This window comes from Macaca fascicularis, chromosome 3 (genome assembly GCF_037993035.2).
Source record: "Macaca fascicularis isolate 582-1 chromosome 3, T2T-MFA8v1.1".
NCBI classification, from domain to species: domain Eukaryota; kingdom Metazoa; phylum Chordata; class Mammalia; order Primates; family Cercopithecidae; genus Macaca; species Macaca fascicularis.
In genome coordinates, this window is record NC_088377.1 from 195,640,110 (window position 1) to 195,660,416 (window position 20,307).

A 20,307-nucleotide genomic window follows, 5' to 3' on the forward strand; every position below is an offset into this window, starting at 1 on the left:
CAAACCACCATGGCACGTGTATACCTATGTAACAAACCTGCACGTTCTGCATATGGATCCCAGAACTTAAGTAAAATTTTTTTTAAAATGCAGATGTTTATGCACTGACTTAAAGATTTAATAAGGCATGCTTTAATTTGTTTGTTTTTACTTATTGTTTTAAAAGCCAGAGGCCTGACTAGTTAGCTTCTGCCTCCACACATTTTGTTTTTAGAGATATAAACTACAAGTATATCTCAGCAATATGAGGCCAGGAAAGAGATGCTCCGAACATGCTCTGTAGCCGTGGCCCCTGGGCCGGCAGTGTCAGTGCTACCCGCAGGCTTCAGATCTGCAGAATCGTAGGGCCCAGCCCAGACGCACTGAATCAGACCCATATTTTAACAGGTCCCCTGCGTGACCTGTAACCACATTCCGGTTTGTGAAGTCCTGTTTAAAGAAGCAGGCCTGGGATTTGCTTACTATTCGGTGAAACTTTCAATCAAGTTTCTTTTCTCTTCCTCTGTGAAGTGCAGTTATTTTCTTGTAGCAAGAGTCTGGACTACAGTTGTTCTGAATCTTTTGAGTAGATATAGATGGGGAGATACATGTACATGCAAGCAGAGGTGCCCAGTATATCGAGAACCAGAGTAATGAACCCCTGCAAAGTGGGAGGGCATTTGGCGAGAGCGAGCCTGCTGAGTTCATCCCCAGCATCAAGGAGCCAGCCCGTTTTTCTAATCTGATGAGGGAATTCTTCCTGACAATTGAGTGATGGAAGGAGGCATTTTAAATCTTTCCATGTGTGTTTCTTCTGGCAAGTGGACAGGCCTTGTGATGAACCCTAGGTCTGATTACCAGGGTCTTTCATGTAAAAGACAAAAACACACTAGACATCTAGCCTATTAAAATTGAACTTCAGTCAAATAAGAGATGATTTCCTGCTGCAAATCAGCAAAAGACCTCCTACACATGGAAGACGACTCTGACACTAACTCTGACTTATGGCCAGGAAGCCTGCAGTTTCAATTAAGTTGGAGGATGCTAGCTTTATATGAAAATGGCAGGCAAGTGTCTGTGGCTCACAGAACAAATATGATATACTTTCGTTGCAAGGCCTTTGCATAGAAAATCATCTTCTTTTAGAAAATAAATTGTTGCCAAGTTTTGTTTCCCATTCTACTCTGCCCCTTAGTGTCCAAGGTGAATTCTCCCGGAAGTCCGTGAGGATGGGGCTTGTTCAGCACATCATAGATTTGTGAAGCCTTCACCATGTGTCAAGCACTGTGCTGGGCCCAGGGGATTAAGACAACAGGCAAACCACAGTCTCCCTCTGTGCACTAACCCTGGCTCCGTGAAATCAGGAAAGCAGGAGGAAAGAACTCAAGCCAAGTGCACGTCTGGGGAAGTATCACCCCACCTAAGCCCTTTTTCTCAGCTATCTTCCCTATCCAACCACTAGACACACTGGTGTTTCTAGTCGTCTCAACTTGCTCTCTTTTTATTAGTTCCACAATTCTTAGTCTAGTAATAATAGCCATCATTTCTTGAATATTGTCATGTGTCATGTGATAAGCACTGTTTGGTATTTTATATGCATTTTACCATTTAATCCAATGGCCCTATAGGAGGCACTATCTTTACCCTGTTTTATTGATGAGACATTAGGGATTGGGACAGACACTCCTCATCCTGAGCCTAAGCCACTGCAACAGCTTGTAAACTTTCCCTCCTAATTCCAAGCTACTCCTTTCCAGTATATCCTGCAAATGGCTTCCCTATTAATATTCCCAAATGATGATTTTGCTGGGTGTCTTTTCTCTTCCCAAAGGTAAACACTATTTTGACACCTTTCACCATCCATTCGGGTTGGCTTGCTTTGGAACTTTGTATAAATAGAATCATGCAATACATATCCTTTTGTGTCAAGCTTAATTTGCCTAAGATTATGTCTGAAAGTCACCTCACATGTAGCACTGGTTTACTCTTCACATTTCTGTAAAGTGTTTTGTTTTAGGAATGTAGCACCATTTATTCCTTCTGCTGTTGATGGATGTTCATGTTGTTTCCAGACTTGATCATTATGCGTAATGCTGAGGACACTCTTGTATGTTCAGTGCATAAATGTATGCGTTTATATTGATGGTTGTGAGCTATGAACATGTACAGCTTTGGTTGATTCTGCCAGAGATTTCCAGAGTAGTTGCACCAATTTATACTCCCATCAGCAGTGGACCAGAATGCCATTTTCTTTACATTCTCTCCTCACCTGCACTGGGAGAGGTGAGGATGTTGTGGTGGTGTGGTGTGTTTACCATTCTGGTAGGATCCCATTGTCATTTTGATTTCCATTTCTTAGGTGGCTTGAACACCTTTTTAGATGCTAATGGCCATTTGGGGTAGCCTCCTTAGTCAAGTACCTCTTCAAGTTTTTTGCTCATTTTAAAATTGTATTTTATTCCCTCATTTTGTGTTATGTTGTTGTTGTATGACTCCCTTATACTTGATCTACAAAAGTTATTTATATATTCTAGATATGAGACCTTCATCAGATATATTATTGCAAATATCCTTTCTCTGTAGCTTGCCTTTTCATATAATATTTTTCACAATGGTATCTTTTGAGGAACAGAATTTTAAAATTTTGATGAAGTCTAATTTGTTCATCTTTGCTTTTTTAGTGTTTTAATGAAATATTTAGTATTATTCAAGATTTTGAAAATGTTTCTGTTTTTTGCTAGAAGCTTTATTATTTTACCTTCAACAGTTAGATCTATGATTGATCCAGAATATCTTTTTGAGTATGGTGTGAGGTAGGGGTCATGATTCATTTATTTTTATATGAAGATTGAGTTATTCCAGCCCCATACAGTGAAGACACCATGCTTTCCCCACATTACTACTGTGAAACATTTGTGAGAAGTCAGGTGACAGGTGGATCTAGTTTTGGACTTTCTATCTGTTCCCCTGGTTTGTTTATCCCTGGACTGAAATCACAATATTTAAATTACAATATTTTAAACTAAGTCTTGTTAACTGGTAGTTTAAGTGGTTTAGATATCATCTTTAAGATTGTCTTTATTATTCTTTGCCCTTTACATTTTCATTAAAATTTTAGAATTGGCTTGTCAAATTATACACACATACTCACATAGTAATTGAGATTGCATTCTATAAAAGATTAAATTAGTAAGAATTTATATATTTACATTATAAAATTTTCCAATTCATGAATGTGATGTACTCCTCCATTTGTTTAGATCATCTTTAATTTCTCTTAACCTCATTTTAATGTAAGGTCTTGTTTATTTTTATGAGGTTAATTCCTAAGTGTTTGGGGGTTGGTGAAGCTAATACAAATGTTTTTATTATTTTATTTCCATTTTCTGTTTTTTCTATTTAATTTCTATTCTGTTCATTTTCTATGTGTTTATATGAGTGAAATGGAAATACAATTAGCACTAATTTTATATTGACTTTGCATTTTCTTAGTCCTTACTTAAAACTTGGCATTTTATTTTATACCATTTTGTAGTTTTATTTGGATGTTTCTTTTTCCTCTTCTCACAGTACTTAGCCCAATGTTGACCAAATAAATGCTTAAGAACTTGTGGATTTGTTGATTAATGATTTATTTAAAGAACTTTAGTCATAGCTGGGTTACTTTAAAAGTTCTAACTTGGTCTAGCACGGTGGCTCTTGCCTGTAATCACAGCACTTTGGGAGGCTGAGGTGGGAGGATGGCTTGAGGCCAGGAGTTTGAGGTTGTAGTGAGTTGTGATCATACCACTGTACTTCATCCTGGACAACATAGCAAAACCTCTTCCCCCATCCCCCTCACCAAAAAAAAAAAAAAAAAAAATCGAACTTAATTAGATTAATCTTTTCAATAGTCAGACAATTCTAAGAAGTTAAATGTAACTGAATTCCATGGGCTTCTCAATCATTTCAAAAATTACAACTTTTAAAACAAAATAATTCCTGAAGTAGATATACACATTTTCCTGCAAATGTTTCTATACTATATCACATCTTACTGAAGGTCATTTTGGTTGAATTAATGTAAAATGCAGACTGCATGAAATAAAGAATAAAAAGAACAAAACAATAGCAAATAGAAAGAATTAAGAAAACATGGGAAGGTGATTAGTAAATTTTGTTGAAATTTGACACTACTTAATTAGTAGCTCAAATTTCCTGAAGCTTGAGGCTGTACCATCTAGACAATATTACACTGAATTTTAGGAGTTTAAAAATATAATTAAAAGTTTGTTGGGCAAAAGTTTTACCCACACCTAGCACATCATAGACAACATTACTGATAAAATGAAATTAAGCTACTGTATTTTATTATCCTCATAATATATTTTAAGTGAACCATGAACAATGAATAGCTGACCTATAGTAAAAGCAAGAGGTTACAGTAAAAAGAAATGTATCTAAAATTAAAAAACTTACACAGTAGTTCTTCTTTGATTTTAAACCAAACATGTATGTGCCTGTTTCATTAATGCATTATCTTTAGAAAGTAATGTGGGCTTTCTTTTTTTTTTTTTTTTGCAACTGAAATAAGATTCATTTAATCAGCTATCATAGTTCCTCTGTTAAATTACAGCACTTTGCTGTCCATTTTGTAAAATAATCTTCAAACTAATGAAGTAAGGTCAATTGCATGCAATTTTATTCTAACCAAATTGCTGTTAATTGCATCAACGGCTTTGGTAAGGTCAATAAATGTTGCCTTTTTATATCCTCTCCTGAAAATGGCAGAAAGTAAACGCCTTTTCTCTGTAATGTATTCAGGCTCGAGGCAACTCATAGCAGGTGGACTATTCGACTTTCATTACCTGATTTGAAAATGTTCCATTTCTAAAGAATTGTGGGAGGTATTGGAGTCACCAAAGCACTTTTAGAAAAGGCATCTTTTGGCTGGGCCTGATGGCTCACGCCTGTAATCCCAACACTTTGGGAGGCTGAGGCGGGTGGATCACCTGAGGTCAGGAATTCGAGACCAGCCTGGTCAACATGATGAAACCCCATCTCTACAAAAAATACAAAAATTAGCCAGGCCTGATGGCACATGCCTGTAATCGCAGCTGCTCGGGAGGCTGAGGCAGGAGAATCACTTGAACCTGGGAAGCAGAGGTTGCAGTGAGCTGAGATTGCACCATTGTACTCCAGCCTGGGTGACAAGGTGAAACTTCATCAAAAAAGAAAAAAGGAAAAGAAAAGACATCTTCTCAGAAGTGCTCCCTTGTTACTCTTGAATTATGTCAATGGTCGTCTGTTCTCCTTTAACCTGTCTTACAACAAGCAGTAAATGTTTGTATGTCAGCCCAGCCATAGTTCTAGTATGAGGTATACTGGCTGGCTCACCTGCTCAGCCGTGCAGCCTAGGTCAGTGTAAGAAAGGGACATGTTACCTGGACCCATGGAGGGTTCGGACCTTGCTATGACCTTATTCCTGCCGCAGACCTGACCCAGTCTTTAGGACTTGATTGCACCTCTACAAGCTTTATGCTTTAAGATACACTTTTCTGACCATCTCGATTTGTACACTGTGAACACTCTGTGGTTTCTGAAAGGGTGGAGATGGGTCCGAAAGGTCATGTGAGCTGTATTGCAAAGAAACCCCAAAAACACCACAAGTGAGAGATACAGGAGGAAGTAAGAGCAGTGACTGGAGGCGGAGAGAGACTGTGGCAAAGGGATGGCACTCGACATGTGGGGGCTGTTCCCTCAGACCTCTGGGAGAGTTGCACTTATCCTATTGTTTTTGCCTTCACATAAGGTCACAATCACTATTAGAGTCTGTTTGATATACTCATTACTAATATTGACTTAACAGTTCAAGAAACAATATTTCTTCTTCTTTTTTCTTTTTTTTTTTTTTTTTTTTTTTGAGATGGAGTCTAGCTCTGTCACCCAGGCTGGAGTGCAATGACACGATCTTGGCTTACTGCAACCTCTGCCTCCCAGGTTCAAGCAATTCTCCCACCTCAGCCTCCCAAGTGGCTGGGATTACAGGCAGCCACCACCATGCCCGGCTAATTTTTGGATTTTTAGTAGAGATGAGGTTTCACCATGTTGGCCAGGCTGGTCTTGAACTCCTAACCTCAGGTGATCCACCTGCCTGGGCCTCCCAAAGTGCTGGGATTACAGGCGTGAGATACTGTGCCTGGCCAAGAAACAATATTTTTCTTTTAGCACAGAATAAGCAGAAATACTATTAGTAGCTAGCTGAATTCAGGAAATATGATGCATGTGCTGGTGGACATAACAAAGAAGACTGCAGACAGCACAGAAGGACAGCACAGAAGGCTGGCACCGAGGGTGGCGGAGGGAGTCCTTGGTGCGCTCTGGGACAAGCCCCCTTCGTGCTGGGTGTTTCGGGTGGTCTGTCTCCCTGTGCAGTATCAGTCGTGTGAAGCCTTCACAAGGCATTCATTTAGTTAGCATTTCAGATTTGCCAACCCTGTTGGCGTTGGGATAAGGGTTAGAGATACAGAGAAGCACCCCTGCCCCGGAGGAGATAACCGCCTGGTGACAAAACCAGGATGGGCTTCTACTCACCCCCTGCATGTCCTTGATCAAAGGTTCCTTCTGCAGGAGTCCCCGGCTCCTGCCTTCTGCTGTGTCCTGCTCCTCATCTACGCTCCTGGCCCCTCTTCCCCTGCCTTATCCTTTATGGCACCTTTGCCTTTCCAGCTTAGTTTCAGTGGCTTGTTCATTTTCACTTCCCCTCACTAACACACAAGCTCCCAGAGAGCAGGGGATTTTGCCATTTTTTGTTCACTTGTTTCCACCAAGATACTCTAAGTACTTAGAACAATGTCTGGCATGGTGAGCCCTCAGAAGTATTTATGGAGGGAATGAATGACCTCATGAATAAATGAATATACGAAGTACTAATAGATGGGTGAGCACGGAACTCTGTGATAAGGCACTTTCCCAAACACAGGACTTAATGAGAGACACTCAGATAGTCCAACACTACAGTACTTGAGTTAGCGAAACGTTTTGACTCATCAAGGAAGCCTTTCTGGGAAGTATAAATGTCCGCATTAAAACCGGAAAGTCTAGAATGCCATAGGAAGGTACAGAGGACAGGAACAATTTCCTTGGGCATGTGAACAATTTCCTTGGGCAGGCAGAAATGATTGAGCTGCAGGCCGCCAGAGGACCGTGTGCAGGGGAAATTCGCTTTTCTGAATGCTGCTTGGCTTTGAGATGTAAGATTTAGATGTTAGACACTTTCTAGCTCATTTTACTATGCCGATAGTGATCCTCTCTTTCTTATGTCTTTAAGAATTGAAGCTGTCATGAATCTGTTTTCAAGCTGCCATTTAGTAGTTGGAATAGTGTGTTATATTAACTTTACTTATTCTTAAAATATCATCTTGGTGCCCAGGATGACACTCTGCCTGAGAAGCTAGCAAGGAGCCACTCCCTGTGGGATTTGCGAGAAAATTCAGCCATCTCTAGACCCTGAATTCCAAACCTCTTTCAACTCCTAAGACTCTACACTTTGATTTAACCTCTTGAGTGACTTCCTTCAATTTCTTCTTTTCACAGCAACAATTTCAGGCCCAGGGTATCACCCTCTTTCTGGGGCCAGCTTGACCCCAAACCTGTACAAGATGATCATTCCAGACAGACAAAATTCTCAGGGCCTGAAAACTTACTTAGAATGTGCCAACATAGAATTGCAAATGCGTGTGTTGCTGCCTCTGAAAACTCCTTGATTTAGTGCTGTCCAGCAAAAGGCTTAACATCGTATGTTAGTTGGCTCAGCTCTATATAAAGAATCTGAAAGCACAGTAGAAGATGGTTGCCTTGTGTTAGGTTAGAAAGGCGTTAACAACGAGTTGTTTTCTAAGTGACCGGCATGTGTGATTTATGACTGTATTCCAGAAAAATTCAATTATGTGACATAAATAAGTACAGAGTTAGTATGGGGCTTCAGAATTACAGGAAGCAGTATAAATATTGCCCTCACCCTCCAGAATCCATCACTGACAGCCTGCTCTGGACCTGCCTTCTGCTGTGCGCAGAATTTTTATTGAGCTTGATGAGATTCTGTGTAATAAGATGCTGGATTCCGTGGGCCAGTGGCCTATGAGAAGATCCATATAATAAGATGCTGGTTTCTGCGGGCCAGTGGCCTATGAGAAGATTGGAGTGTTGAGATTCTGTATAATCAAATGCTGGGGCTATGAGAAGATTTCAGTGTTGAGATTCTGTATAATCAGATGCTGGATTCCATGGGCCAGTGGCCTCTGAGAAGATCTGCGCGTGCCTACTTGATAGTTACCTGTTGGAATGCAAGTTGTCATTGCAAGATTCATTTCTAGTGACAATAACAAGCAGACGCCAACTAACAGCACACTGCCCACCATCTGCTCAAGATACCCAATAAAGTGTATTTGTTCCTCATTTTCTCTGAAAAGTCTCCACCTGAAGGTCGCAGTGAGATAGACCATGACAGTGAAAGGACGTTTGAGGTTTCTTCCTGCCTGCATTGGTGAGGACGTCAGGAAACTTGTGAAACCACGGTCTTTTGTTTGCATTAGAAAATGCATGTGAGATGACAGGTCAACATCAGCAAGGCATAACTTACCAGAGACAAAGACAATGCTTTATGTCAGTTAGAAAAGTGAAAGTTTTGAAAAACACCCGAGCAAGGAAATCTTGAGAATAATTGATAGCAAAAAAAAAAAAAAGAGCGAGAGAGAGAGAGACTTGGGGTTTTAGCTTCATAGGGACCGACCCTGAGACATTGCTGCTGAAGCTGCAATGAATAGGTATTTTGTCCAAATAAAAGGAAGTAATTTAATCGTTGTTCACGTATTGCCCATCATTGGTAAGCCCTTGGGCATCCACTTACACTTATAAACTTATTTAACCCACACATAGCATTATGAAGGAAGCATTATTATCCCTGCCTTACAGATGAGGAATTGGAATGGAAGACGTAGTAGGTAACTCGCCCAAAGTCATAGAGGGTACCGAATGCACCGCTGAGTTTTGAGTCTGCAGTTTGTCTGCCGTGATGGCTCACATCTGGAGTGACTTTGTGATCATCAGGGCATTTAGATTTACCCAAGTCCCAATACAATTTCCTCCCTGTGAAGCCTTAGAAATTCCTCAGAATTGTCTTTAGTAGTAGAGTCATGCAATATGATTGGCAGATTAATGTACAGGGAGGAGTTGGAGCATGCATGGAAAATTTTCTGATTTTGTTGTCTTTGAGATGCTCTTCGATGTCACAGAAGGAAATGCATGATCAGTGTCGGTGTCCTTGTCAAGAGATGGCTCTCTTCCTTTCTTAGGGAGGACACAATCCCTGAGACAAGGAGCTTTCCCATTAGAGTTGTTGAGAAACGGACTGACAAGATCAATAATTGTTTCCAAACAATGGGGCACATCAGCAGCTTCCCAGGGTCATGCTAAGGTGACAGGTGGGGGCAGATGTGGACAGAGACCCAGAAGGATCCTGACTAAAAGGGAACTCGTTGCATGTCATGATCCCTTTGCCAGTCATAGGAGACATTTCTATTGGCCTTGGTTGACCTGGAGCCACATTGTTATGAAAACAAGAGCTAGGCCATGTCTGGAGTTAGTGTGATTTTGAAGTGTACAGTTTACCAAATTTAAACATTAAAAAAAAAATTTATTTTTACTAGTTTGGCTTTTGCAAGTGACTCTGACAAAATATTTCTACGTTCAGAGATCTGGCATTTCTATGACAATTTGAAAACCTTGGCCTTATAAGAAAATCTCCGCCAACACTTGTTGTATGTTCATGTGCTTTGTGAATATTAATCTCACTGAATTGAAAAGTCAAAAGTCCATTTTTATGATATAGCTTTGTTTTCTTGACTTTTCTCCAAAATGATTACTAGAATCTCATGTTTTAAAAGTCTGATAGGAACATACCCAACATATTTTTTTAAGTAATAAAGCAGAAGAGGAAACAATTAGAAATCAGAGTGTGTAGCATGAGTGAGGATAAATATCATTTCCGGAAATCTTTATTTCAATTGTGTGTGTATGTAATTAGATTGTAAAATTTATTTGTTATTTATTTATTTTTGAGACAGAGTCTCGCAATGTCACCCAGACCGGAGTGCAGTGGCGCGATCTCGGCTCACTGCAACCTCTGCCTGACGGGTTCAAGCGATTCTCCTGCGTCAGCCTCCTGAGTAGCTGTGATTACAGGCACTTGTGACCACGCCCAACTAATTTTTTGTATTTTTAGTAGAGACGGGGTTTTACCATGTTGGCCAGGCTGGTTTCGAACTCCTGAACTTGTGATTCACCTGCCTCGGCTTCCCAAAGTGTTGGACTTACAGGCATGAGCCACCACACCCAGTTGTGAAATTTACTTTATACTGTGGAATGTGAGTGAAATTCTGAAAGCTATTAGATAATGGCATTGTTCAGAGTAATAACCCTATAGCCTAAACCACAAACATGAAGTCAGCCAACTACTGTGACGTATGCCAAGCACAGGAATCTGGAGAAGTGTGAGCCTTCTGGCTCCCCACTGGGACGTTTTATTGGGGCGCTAGACCAGTGGTTCTCAAAGTGTGCTCCCCAGGGCAGCAGCATCAGCCTCACTTGGGAAATTCCTAGAAATGCAGATTCTCAGGCATCCTATCCCAAGTCCACTGAATCAATATCGCTGGGGGTGAGGCTCAGCAATCTATGTTTTAACGCTTTTCCTTTTTGCCCCTACAATATTCTCTGGCAGCGCCTGTGGCTGCAGTGTTTACTCTGAGATGACTTTGCCACGAAACATCTCACTTTTGTTACTGTTTTTGCACAGTTCTAGCATATCATCTTTGGAAACAAAAGCCATCATTCTATTGACAGCATTCTGGTTTTAGTAGTTGTATTTCCATTTACAAAACATAGTAATTCTTGATCGCTGAAAATATCAAAACATCGTGTTCCTATGCGTGATGTTAACATCGTTCTCAACAGTTGTTGGCCAAAGATTCATTAGATGAATTCGATTTTCCCGAAATAGATGATTCTGATGTTAGTAACAAGAACAGTTTTTATATTTCACTTTCACATTGAAAATCAGATTTGCTTCAGCCTCAAAGAACATGTTAATATACAATTAAATGAGCATTGACAGCAGGCTGCATTTTTTTTTTTTTTTAAAACAGGAAAAGGGTTGAGCCTCGCAGGTAGCTCTCTTCCGATATGTGGCCTCTGAAAGAATACCTGGCCAGCCAGGTATGAAGGTGGACCATGACCTCCCTATCTCAGCTCCATACCTGCACAATATCCATCAATCCCATAGGCGTTTAGGCCTAGAAGCTAATCATGGTGCCGTGTTTTTTTGCTTGTTGATTTGTTCGTTCACTCGTTTGTTTTTGAGACGGAGTCTCGCTCTGCCACCCAGGATGGAGTGCATTGGCCCAATCTCAGCTCACTGAAACCTCCGCCTCTGGGTTCAAGTGATTCTCCTGCCTCAGCCTCCTGAATAGCTGGGATTAAAGGCACACATCACCACGCCCAGCTAATTTTTGTAGTTTTAGTAGAGATGAGGTTTCCCCATATTGATCAGGCTAGCAGTGTTTTTTTCTTTACTTCTGTTGCTAAAGTTTGTAACTAACTTTGTGTCAACTATTTATTTTATTTATTTATTTTGAGACAGAGTTTTGCTATTGTCACCCAGGCTGGAATGCAATGGCACGATCTCAGCTCATTGCAACCTCCGCCTCCTGGGTTCAAGCGATTCTCCAGCCTCAGCCTCCTGAGTAACTGGGATTACAGGCACCCACCACCCTGCCCGGCTAATTTTTGTATTTTTAGGAGAGACAGAGTTTCACCATGTTGGCCAGGTTGGTCTCAAACTCCTGACCTCCGGTGATCCACCCGCCTCGGCCTCCCAAAGTGCTGGGATTACAGGCGTGAACCACTGCGCCCGGCTTCAACTGTTACTTGATCAACCCTCAACAGAATGTGGAAGTTAGTGAATTGCTGACACTGCCCTTGGCTTGCTATTTCCCCGCTGGCCTCTCTGTGCCCAGCCCAACTCCAAGCTGCCACATGCCCCTGCCTTTCAAAGACTCCACATTCTGGCCTGACTTTTCTTGCTAAATTTTCTTGCTAAACATAATTCTTAGCTTCCCTGATTTCTCAGAAAAATGTCCACCAGGTGTTTATTCAGGTGTCTCATTGTTATACTCTGATAAATAAACACATCATACTAATGATGTAGCAGATATATACATTTATTTATTTATTTATTTAATTTATTTATTGAGACAGAGTCTCACTCTGTCACCCAGGCTGGAGTGCAATAGCATGATCTTAGCTCACTGCAACCTCCGCCTCTCGGGTTCAAGCCGTTCTCCTGACTCATCCTCCCGAGTAGCTGGGATTACAGGCACCCACCACCATGCCCGGTTAATTTTTGTATTTTTAGTAAAGACAGGGTTTCACCATGTTGGCCAGGCTGGTCTCGAACCCCTGACCTCAGGTGATCTGCCTGCCTTGGCCTCCCAAAGTGCCAGGATTACAAGCGTGAGCCACTGCGCCCGGCCAAATATATGCATTTAATAGGGACTCCTTGATGCCTGAGGGCTCATGTTATCAATTGTGAACACAGAACAGGCCTATGGGAGGGGTGTTTGTTTTTGGGGCGATGGGGGATGGGCAGCTGGATGGGAGTTGGGGGTGGTCTCGTGCTCATCAAATCAGCCCAGGTAGATGATTGCTTTCTCTGCCTCAGTCAGATTTTGCGACAAGGTAAAAAGCCAGCAGTAGATTCTTGAGTAGTTGATAAATGATACTACAATTCTTTTCTCAATTCAAACTCTTTGTTGATCTTTGTCCTCTTTGTATAACCTTCATCTCTTTTGAAAAATGTTAGTTCAGCAACTAATAGTTCAGTTTAATTAGCTGATCCATTAAACTTGGGTAGTGGCTCACCCAGAAAAAAAAGCATTTGAATTTTTGAATGTCACTCAGAGCTCTTCGATTTCTTTGCAGAAATACTCAACCTAGATTCTTTTACATTCTCTACCTCAGAACCTCACAGAGTACTTGGAAATTTTTTCTGAAGAAGTTTCACCTACACTTAATGTAATAAGTAAACACACTCCACGGGAAGTCACTCTAAGAAAGTGAGCGTGGATGTCTAATTACTCAGGCACAGCTAGTTTCTAGCCTGACAGGTGTGGAAACAGCTTCCACACTGAAAGCCTGCAGAGGCTTGCACGAGCTCACCTGAGCGTTCTGAGGCACCTCCCTGTGCAGTTTTGGAACCCTCTGTTAGATTCAAATGTCTGTTCCTGATACCAGGGAGGTTTTAGCTCTCTGTCAAAAGAAATGCTCTTTCTTCTTCAAATCAAATGTTGAAGTGGGCCGGGCATGGTGGCTCACACCTGTAATCCCAGCACTTTGGGAGGCCAAGGGGGTGGATCACCTGAGGTTAGGAGTTCAAGACCAGCCTGGCCAACATGGCGAAACCCCGTCTCTACTGAAAAATACCAAAATTAGCCAGGCGTGGTGGCGGGCACCTGTAATCCCAGCTACTCGGGAGGCTGAGGCAGGAGAATTGCTTGAACGTGGGAGGCAGAGGTTGCAGTGAGCCGAGATTGTGCCACTGCACTCCAGCCTGGGTGACAGAGTGAAACTCTGTCTCAAAAACAAAAACAAATCAACAAAACAAAACAAAACATGTTGCAGTGAAAAAAAATCACCTCTTCCTCCTACTCTGAGGGTGGTATTTCTGCCCATTCTCCTGAGTAGGCTCGGGCTTCTGAAAGGAGAGAAAGTGGGAGTGGTTGAATATTTCATGACTCTCACTGGTGAAGGCCCACTTGCAGACTGGTCCTGCATCCAGCCATCCTGAATGTTCAGGTCTGTGTGCTGTGGAATGGCCTGTGGAGCGATTCCTCTCTGAGTCCCTGGAACAGACACCTCTGAGTCCAGGCAGAGCGGGATTTCAGGAGCCAGGGATGAGCTGGCCAGGTGTACACCCAGGCAGGTACCTGTGACCCATGATTTCAAGGGTGACAGAGAATGCCTCTTTTCCAGACACCAAGCAAACGAACCAAAACCAAATCTACACAAACAAGACCTTTCCCTGTAACTCTCCTGATTGCTTTCATCTTGTGCTTTGAAATAGGGAAAATGCATAGACATAGCGGGAAGCCAGAGGGGCTGTCATCCTGGTTTTATGATGCAGGGAAGAGGAATTTATCAAGCGCTGTCCCTGAAAACAGGCTTTAATTGGACAGGGTGAGGGATGTAAAGAGGAGAAAGACGGGCAGACCCCAGAGAGAATAGATGCGCTAGCAGAGATGAGACCACCCCCCGGGGGCAGGGAGAGCCTCAATCAGAGTCCCTTACCAGAGGTTTGCTTTGGGGCAGCCCCCGTGGAGGCTGCTGCCTGCTTTCATGTTGCTGGATCACATTCTCCAGGCGGAAATGGTTTGGAGGATCCTGGAATTTGAAGGCTGGTACCTGCTGATCATGGCTGCACGTGAAGCGTAACGCAGGGCGGTTTGAGACATCTTCCTCGGGGAGTTTTGAGAGGAACCTAGAATGCCTTATTAGGAATGAGGTTATTGCAGAGCATGGGTTTTCTGAAAGACAAGGCAAGCACACAGCCATCTGGCCAGCACTCACCACTCCCTCCACTGCCCCACCGTGAGCCACCCCCAACGTGCAGTGCGTGTGCTGAACACACCGTGCCTGGCCATGCGTGGGCAGTCCCTTCCTAGCCCATCTCCCAGACTGGGGTCGCCCTGGATGACAGCATCACCCTTGTGCCTTGTTCATTTACCTATTCAGATATGAAGTCAAGATACTGTGGATGTCCAGAGATGCTTTTTAAAAAATTGCTTCCTGGGGAATGGCCATTAACACATTAGTTGACATGGTCAAAATTTAATTTGCAAACAGAAGCCAAAAGAGACAGCTAAACCTTTTCATTGGAAGCAATTAAAATAGGAGAGCAACGGGACTGAACAGTTGATAGTTTGCCAGTGCAGGTTCTGCTCTGTGAGGCACGTCCAGGACCCCCTGCATCAGTGTCAGTCGGCGCACGGGGGTTACGGTGCACCATCCTGGGAATGCATCACATGTAGGTGTGCTTGGTTACAGACCGGCTTCCCCGCCCCCCAGGCTCAGGCCTTTGCATACAGAAATCAAACCTGCCTGGATTAGCACAGCCCTGGGGACTGACCCTGGAAATGGAGTTCACGTCTCTTCCCCTTTTTGCCCGTCTTTATCACTCACAGCTCAGTTAGTGCCTCTCGGCATCTCCTTCCTGCTGTCTTGCCCTGCACCATCCGCTTCCTCTCCCGTTTTCTTTCTTCCTCCCATTCTTTCATTTAAAATAATTCCACGTATGAGCAAAAAATAATTTTAATGGGATGAATACACTGAATTATGGTCTTAGTTGTGTGCTTAAAGGGAGTAAACTTACAACACGAAGAGCCAGAAGAGAAAGTTCACAACCTGTGCACCACCTCTTCCTAATTAATTCATTTTTCTGTAAGGGCCAGCCTACAAGAAAATGTAGAAATAACCATTTAATTCTATTTTATTCTGTTTTATTTGATTAATTCCTACTCAATTAGATCCCATGACTTTATGGAAGGAGAGGCCATGGTGCTTGCTTCGTGAGGCGGTTGTGAGGAGCCATGGCTATGAATGGGCGCCTGGCCGCTGAGGTACATTTCACAGATGCTGGTGCTGTCTCCCTCCATGTGGGCTTGGCCTTGCACATGGGCACGATTTGCGCTAAATGTGGAACCATGTGGATTTTGCAGGTAGATTCTAGTTTTTCTGAACAATTTTTGCATTTATTTCTGCATGTGCTCATTTAAAAATGCTGTCATTGTAGTAGAGCATGCATAATAAAATGGACCATCTTAGCCATTTGTCAGAGACCAGTTCAGTGGCATGAGGGCATTTACACTGCTGTGCAGCCATTACCGCCATCCATCTCCAGGGCTTTTTCCTTATCCTGAACTGAAACTGCACTAATTAAATGCGCGCTGCCTATTCCCTTCTCCCCCAGCCCCTGGCACCCACCATTCAACTTTCAGTCTCTGAGTTTGACAACTCTAGGAACCTCATCTCACTGGAAGCTGATGGTATTTGTCCTTTGTGCCTGGATTATTCCATGTAGCATAATGTCCTCCAGTTTTATCCATAGGTTCATCCTTGTTGTAGCCTGTGTCAGAATTCCCTACCCTTTTAAGGTGGTGAGTGCTAAGTTTTTAACTGATTGCCTTATAAGCCAAAATGTTAGAAACCAGTCTATTTTCACACAGGAGGCTGTGCCTTCAGAAATCTGCCTAACCCTGTCACGTTGCTCTGTCACACCGTCAGGCTTTTAATGAGAACACATGAAGAAACCACAGGTTTTCGAGTTAGACAGACTCTACTTGGAATCCTAGCTCCATGACCACCTGCTGGGTGACCTTGGGGACATTATTTCATGTTTATGAGATTAGGACAGGGATAGTAAATACCTCATAGTGTTTTGTGGATCAAATGAGCTAAGGTTTAAAAAGTGCTTAGCTAGAAAGGGAGAGAGGTGAGCTTTCTAAGTGTCTGCCCTCCCATGGGATGGGATATCGTCATTGTCACTCTTGCACACGAGCCATTTTAAGGAAAAGGTGTATTTTTCAGGTTATCTTTCCTATGCCAAGGACCGTATGAATGCATTGACACAAGGACTGTGCTTTCCCTGATGGCAACCTTGTTAACTCATGCTTCTGTCTTTCCTCTCCACACTTTGAGAGAAGGGGCCGACATTATAGTTTTTGGGTTTTTTTCTTTTCTTTTCTTTTCTGTGTTTTTGTTTGTTTGTTTGTTTGTTTGTTTTGAGACAGAGTTTCGCTCTTGCTGCCCTGGCTGGAGTGCAATGGTGCTATCTCAGCTCACTGCAACTTCCAACTCCTGGGTTCAAGCAATTCTCCTGCCTCAGCCTCCCAAGTAGCTGAGACTACAGGTGCCCGCCACCAGGTCCAGCTAATTTTTGTATTTTTAGTAGAGTCGGGGTTTCACCATGTTGGCCAGGCTGGTCTCGAACTCCTGACCTCAGGTGATCTGCCCACCTCAGCATCCCAAAATGCTGGGATTACAGGCGTGAGCCACTGCACCTGGTCGACTTAATAGTTTTAATTCTTTCAACAAATATCTCTAAGTACTCATTATGTGACAGATAGTTTGAAGGCACCGTATTGAACCATAGGAACTTGGTCCTGAGCAAGTGAGGGACTTAATGAGAACACATGGACTTGCAAACTGAGAACCCGTCTTTGGGACTGGAAGACTCTGACAGAAGAGAAGTGTGAGTCCGGGGAAGAAGAGGGTAGACAGTTGTGGATGGAGGGTCAAGAAACGTTTTCTTAAGGAGGTGACATTTGAGCAGAGGCTGGCGTGAAATGGGGGAGTGAATCAGGAAGAGTGCCGGGGGGAAGTGTTCCAAGCAGAGGGAAGAGCAAATTCTAGAACCCTTGAGTGGCAAAATAAGCCTGGCACATCCCAAGGGCAGGAGGTCGACCACAGTGGCGAGAGGATGTTGGCCCGGGTGGAGCAGTAGGAAATGGAGCGAGGCAGGACCCAGGAAGGCACCATGGCTGCGGATTTGTATCAACTGACCTTTATTCACTACGGTTTTAGTACGAGCCTTGTTACAGACAAAATGTTGTGGAGCTCCTAACCTCCATTGTGGTAGCCTTTGGTGGTAAGTTATCTGGGGGGTGATTAGGGTCAGATGAGGTCACAAAGGTGTGGCCCCATGATGGGATTAGTGTCCTTATAAGAAGAGGAAAAGGCCGGGCGTGGTGGCTCACGTCTGTAATCCCAGCACTTTGGGAGGCCCAGGTGGGCGGATCACGAGGTCGGGAGATTGAGACCATCCTGGCTAACATGGTGAAACCCCATCTCTACTTAAAAAAATACAAAAAATTAGCCGGGCGTGGTGGCGGCACCTGCAGTCTCAGCTACTTGGGAGGCTGAGGCAGGAGAATGGCGTAAACCCGGGAGGTGGAGCTTGCAGTGAGCTGAGATCCAGCCACTACACTCCAGCCTGGGCGACAGAGTGAGACTCCGTCTCAAAAAAAAAAAAAAAAAAAAAGAAGAGGAGGGAGGAAGAGACACCAGAGCTAGAGCTTTTCCTCTGTCTCCGTCCAATGTACAGACTCAGTGAAAAGGGGGCCAATCCACAAGCTAGGAAGCGAGCTCTCTGCAGGAACAGAAGCTGCTGGCACCTGGCTTGGACTTCCAGCCTCAGAACTGTGAAACGTCTGTTGTTTAAACTACTCAGTCGTTGGTATTTCGTTATGGCAGCTGGAGCAGACCAATGCAAGCCTTTCTTTCCCCAAATGATTCTGGTGACCTCTTAAGACCTTTCTCTATGACTCCCACCAACTTTGTAAATAAATCCTACCCTTTCATGAATGGACGCAGAGTGAGGAAGAGTCAATACCTTCACACTCAGGGCACATGTACTCACCTGCTGGCCCACCTCGAGGAGCCCAGCCAGGTCAAGTGCCAGGAGAGGCAAGGTTGGTGCAATTCACATGCACCCACTGACCCCGCCACTCGTAGCTGCCTGGGCCCCACCAGCCTTCCCAGAAACCATGTGCATTTGCGCTTAGCCAGACAGAGCACACGGTGGGAGGCTTCTTTGCTCATATGGTACTTTCAAGAATCTGCGGCATTGGGTAATTTGTTGGCCATGTGGAGATTCTGATGTGCGGTGAAGAGCTGCTGGGCTGAGGACCTGAGCAGATGGTGGTCATTAATAGCACCAACATGTGACCAGACTTAATTGTGCTGGAAGGACTGAGGCCATTGGTGGTTGTTCCATACTTTGGTTCTACTTAAAAAATACTTTTAGCAGGAAATAATTCACTATACAAGGCAGCGTTAGCAAAGAAATATCAGACTCTCCGTAAGTGCGATTTTCCTACCCTTGTGTTTTAACAACTATTCCTAGTATTTAGAAATACATAGTCTCTCATTAGTCATCATGTGGGTAAAAGTGAGAAGGGTTTTTTTTTTTCTCAGTGGATCAAGACTAGTCTTATGAGATTTAAAATCTAGAAGCTCTGCTAAAATTGCATATAGCAATGCCTGTGAATATGTGAACCAAATGAGAAAGACATTTGTGTCCTAGAGCAGAAACTTAGATTCAGCTCTTTATACACACAATGAGCCTTCCTGGTTAATTGACTTGCAATGGTAGTTTCAGGGATCCAGCAGTAGTTCTGACCGGAGCAGGTCTGTCTACCCACTGCCTCTAAAGCTAATCTCTCCAGTTAATAGCTTGCAGCTTGGGCCTCATTAGGCCAAAGAACTTCTGCCCATACAATAGGCTGTAATCCTCTGTATTAGTGTGAGGTAATTTGGCTCCTAACTGGGGAATTTTTCTCCTCTTATTGTGTGGTACAGTAGAAATCATATAGTTTCTCCGCATTTGGCTCTTGGAGAAAGTCAGGGATTCTATATCATGTTCCTTACCTCTGGAGGGATTCCTAAGTTGTTTTGGGTGTCTTACAACAAACACTTTTAGCGACAGACAAGTCAAATTATTAATAATAATAAACTTAATAGTTGTTGACTACTGTGTGCTTAAGAATAGTTCTGGGCCATTTTCTTGCATGAACTCAGAATTCCCACAACAACTCTATAAGGCAGGTATTCTTATCCATATGTTGCATATGAAGAAACTGAGGCCCAGAGTGATTAAGCTTCATTTAAAAAGCGTGAAATGGGAGAGAGAATCATGAAAAGTCCCGGGGGAAATGTTCCAAGAAGAGGGAAGAGCAAATTCCAGAACCCTCGAGTGGCAATAAGCCTGGCACATCCCCAGGGCAGAAAGTTGACCACAGTGGCCAGAGGATGTTGGCCCAGACAGAGCAGTAGGAAATGGAGTGAGGCAGGACGGGTATTGTACCAGTGCTAAGATAAAAGCCCAAGCAGTTAAATTTGGAGTCCAGACTCTTAATCATTGATATGATTTGGCTCTGTGTCTCCATCCAAATCTCATGTTGAATTGTAATCCCTAGTATTCCAGGAAGGACCAGGTTGGAGGTAATTGGATCATGAGAGCAGTTTCCTTCTTGCTGTTCTCCTGATAGTGAATGAGTTCTCATGAGGTCTGGTGGTTTTAAAGTGTGATGTTTCCCCCTTTGCTCTCTCTCACCCTCCTGCTTCACTGTGGTAAGATGTGCCTTGCTTCCCCTTCGCCTTCCACCACGATTGTAAGTTTCCTGAGGCCTCCCCAGCCATATGGAACTGTGACTTGATAAAATCTTTTTTTTTTTTAAATAA

General features: G+C 43.2%; 1 protein-coding gene across 7 annotated transcripts in view; it reads left to right on the plus strand.

The window, feature by feature from the left end:
* DPP6 (dipeptidyl peptidase like 6) overlaps positions 1-20,307 on the plus strand; it is a 1,022,456-nt gene that overhangs the window by 482,525 nt on the left and 519,624 nt on the right. Inside the window, exon 1 of one of the 7 annotated variants that reach the window (XM_065542828.2) lies at positions 15,594-15,785. The exons of the other annotated variants lie outside the window; for them this stretch is intronic. Coding sequence (XP_065398900.1) covers positions 15,657-15,785 — 129 coding nt within the window. The 5' untranslated portion in view covers positions 15,594-15,656. Of the gene's footprint in view, positions 1-15,593; positions 15,786-20,307 lie in introns of those variants that run through there. 7 annotated transcript variants of the gene reach the window in all.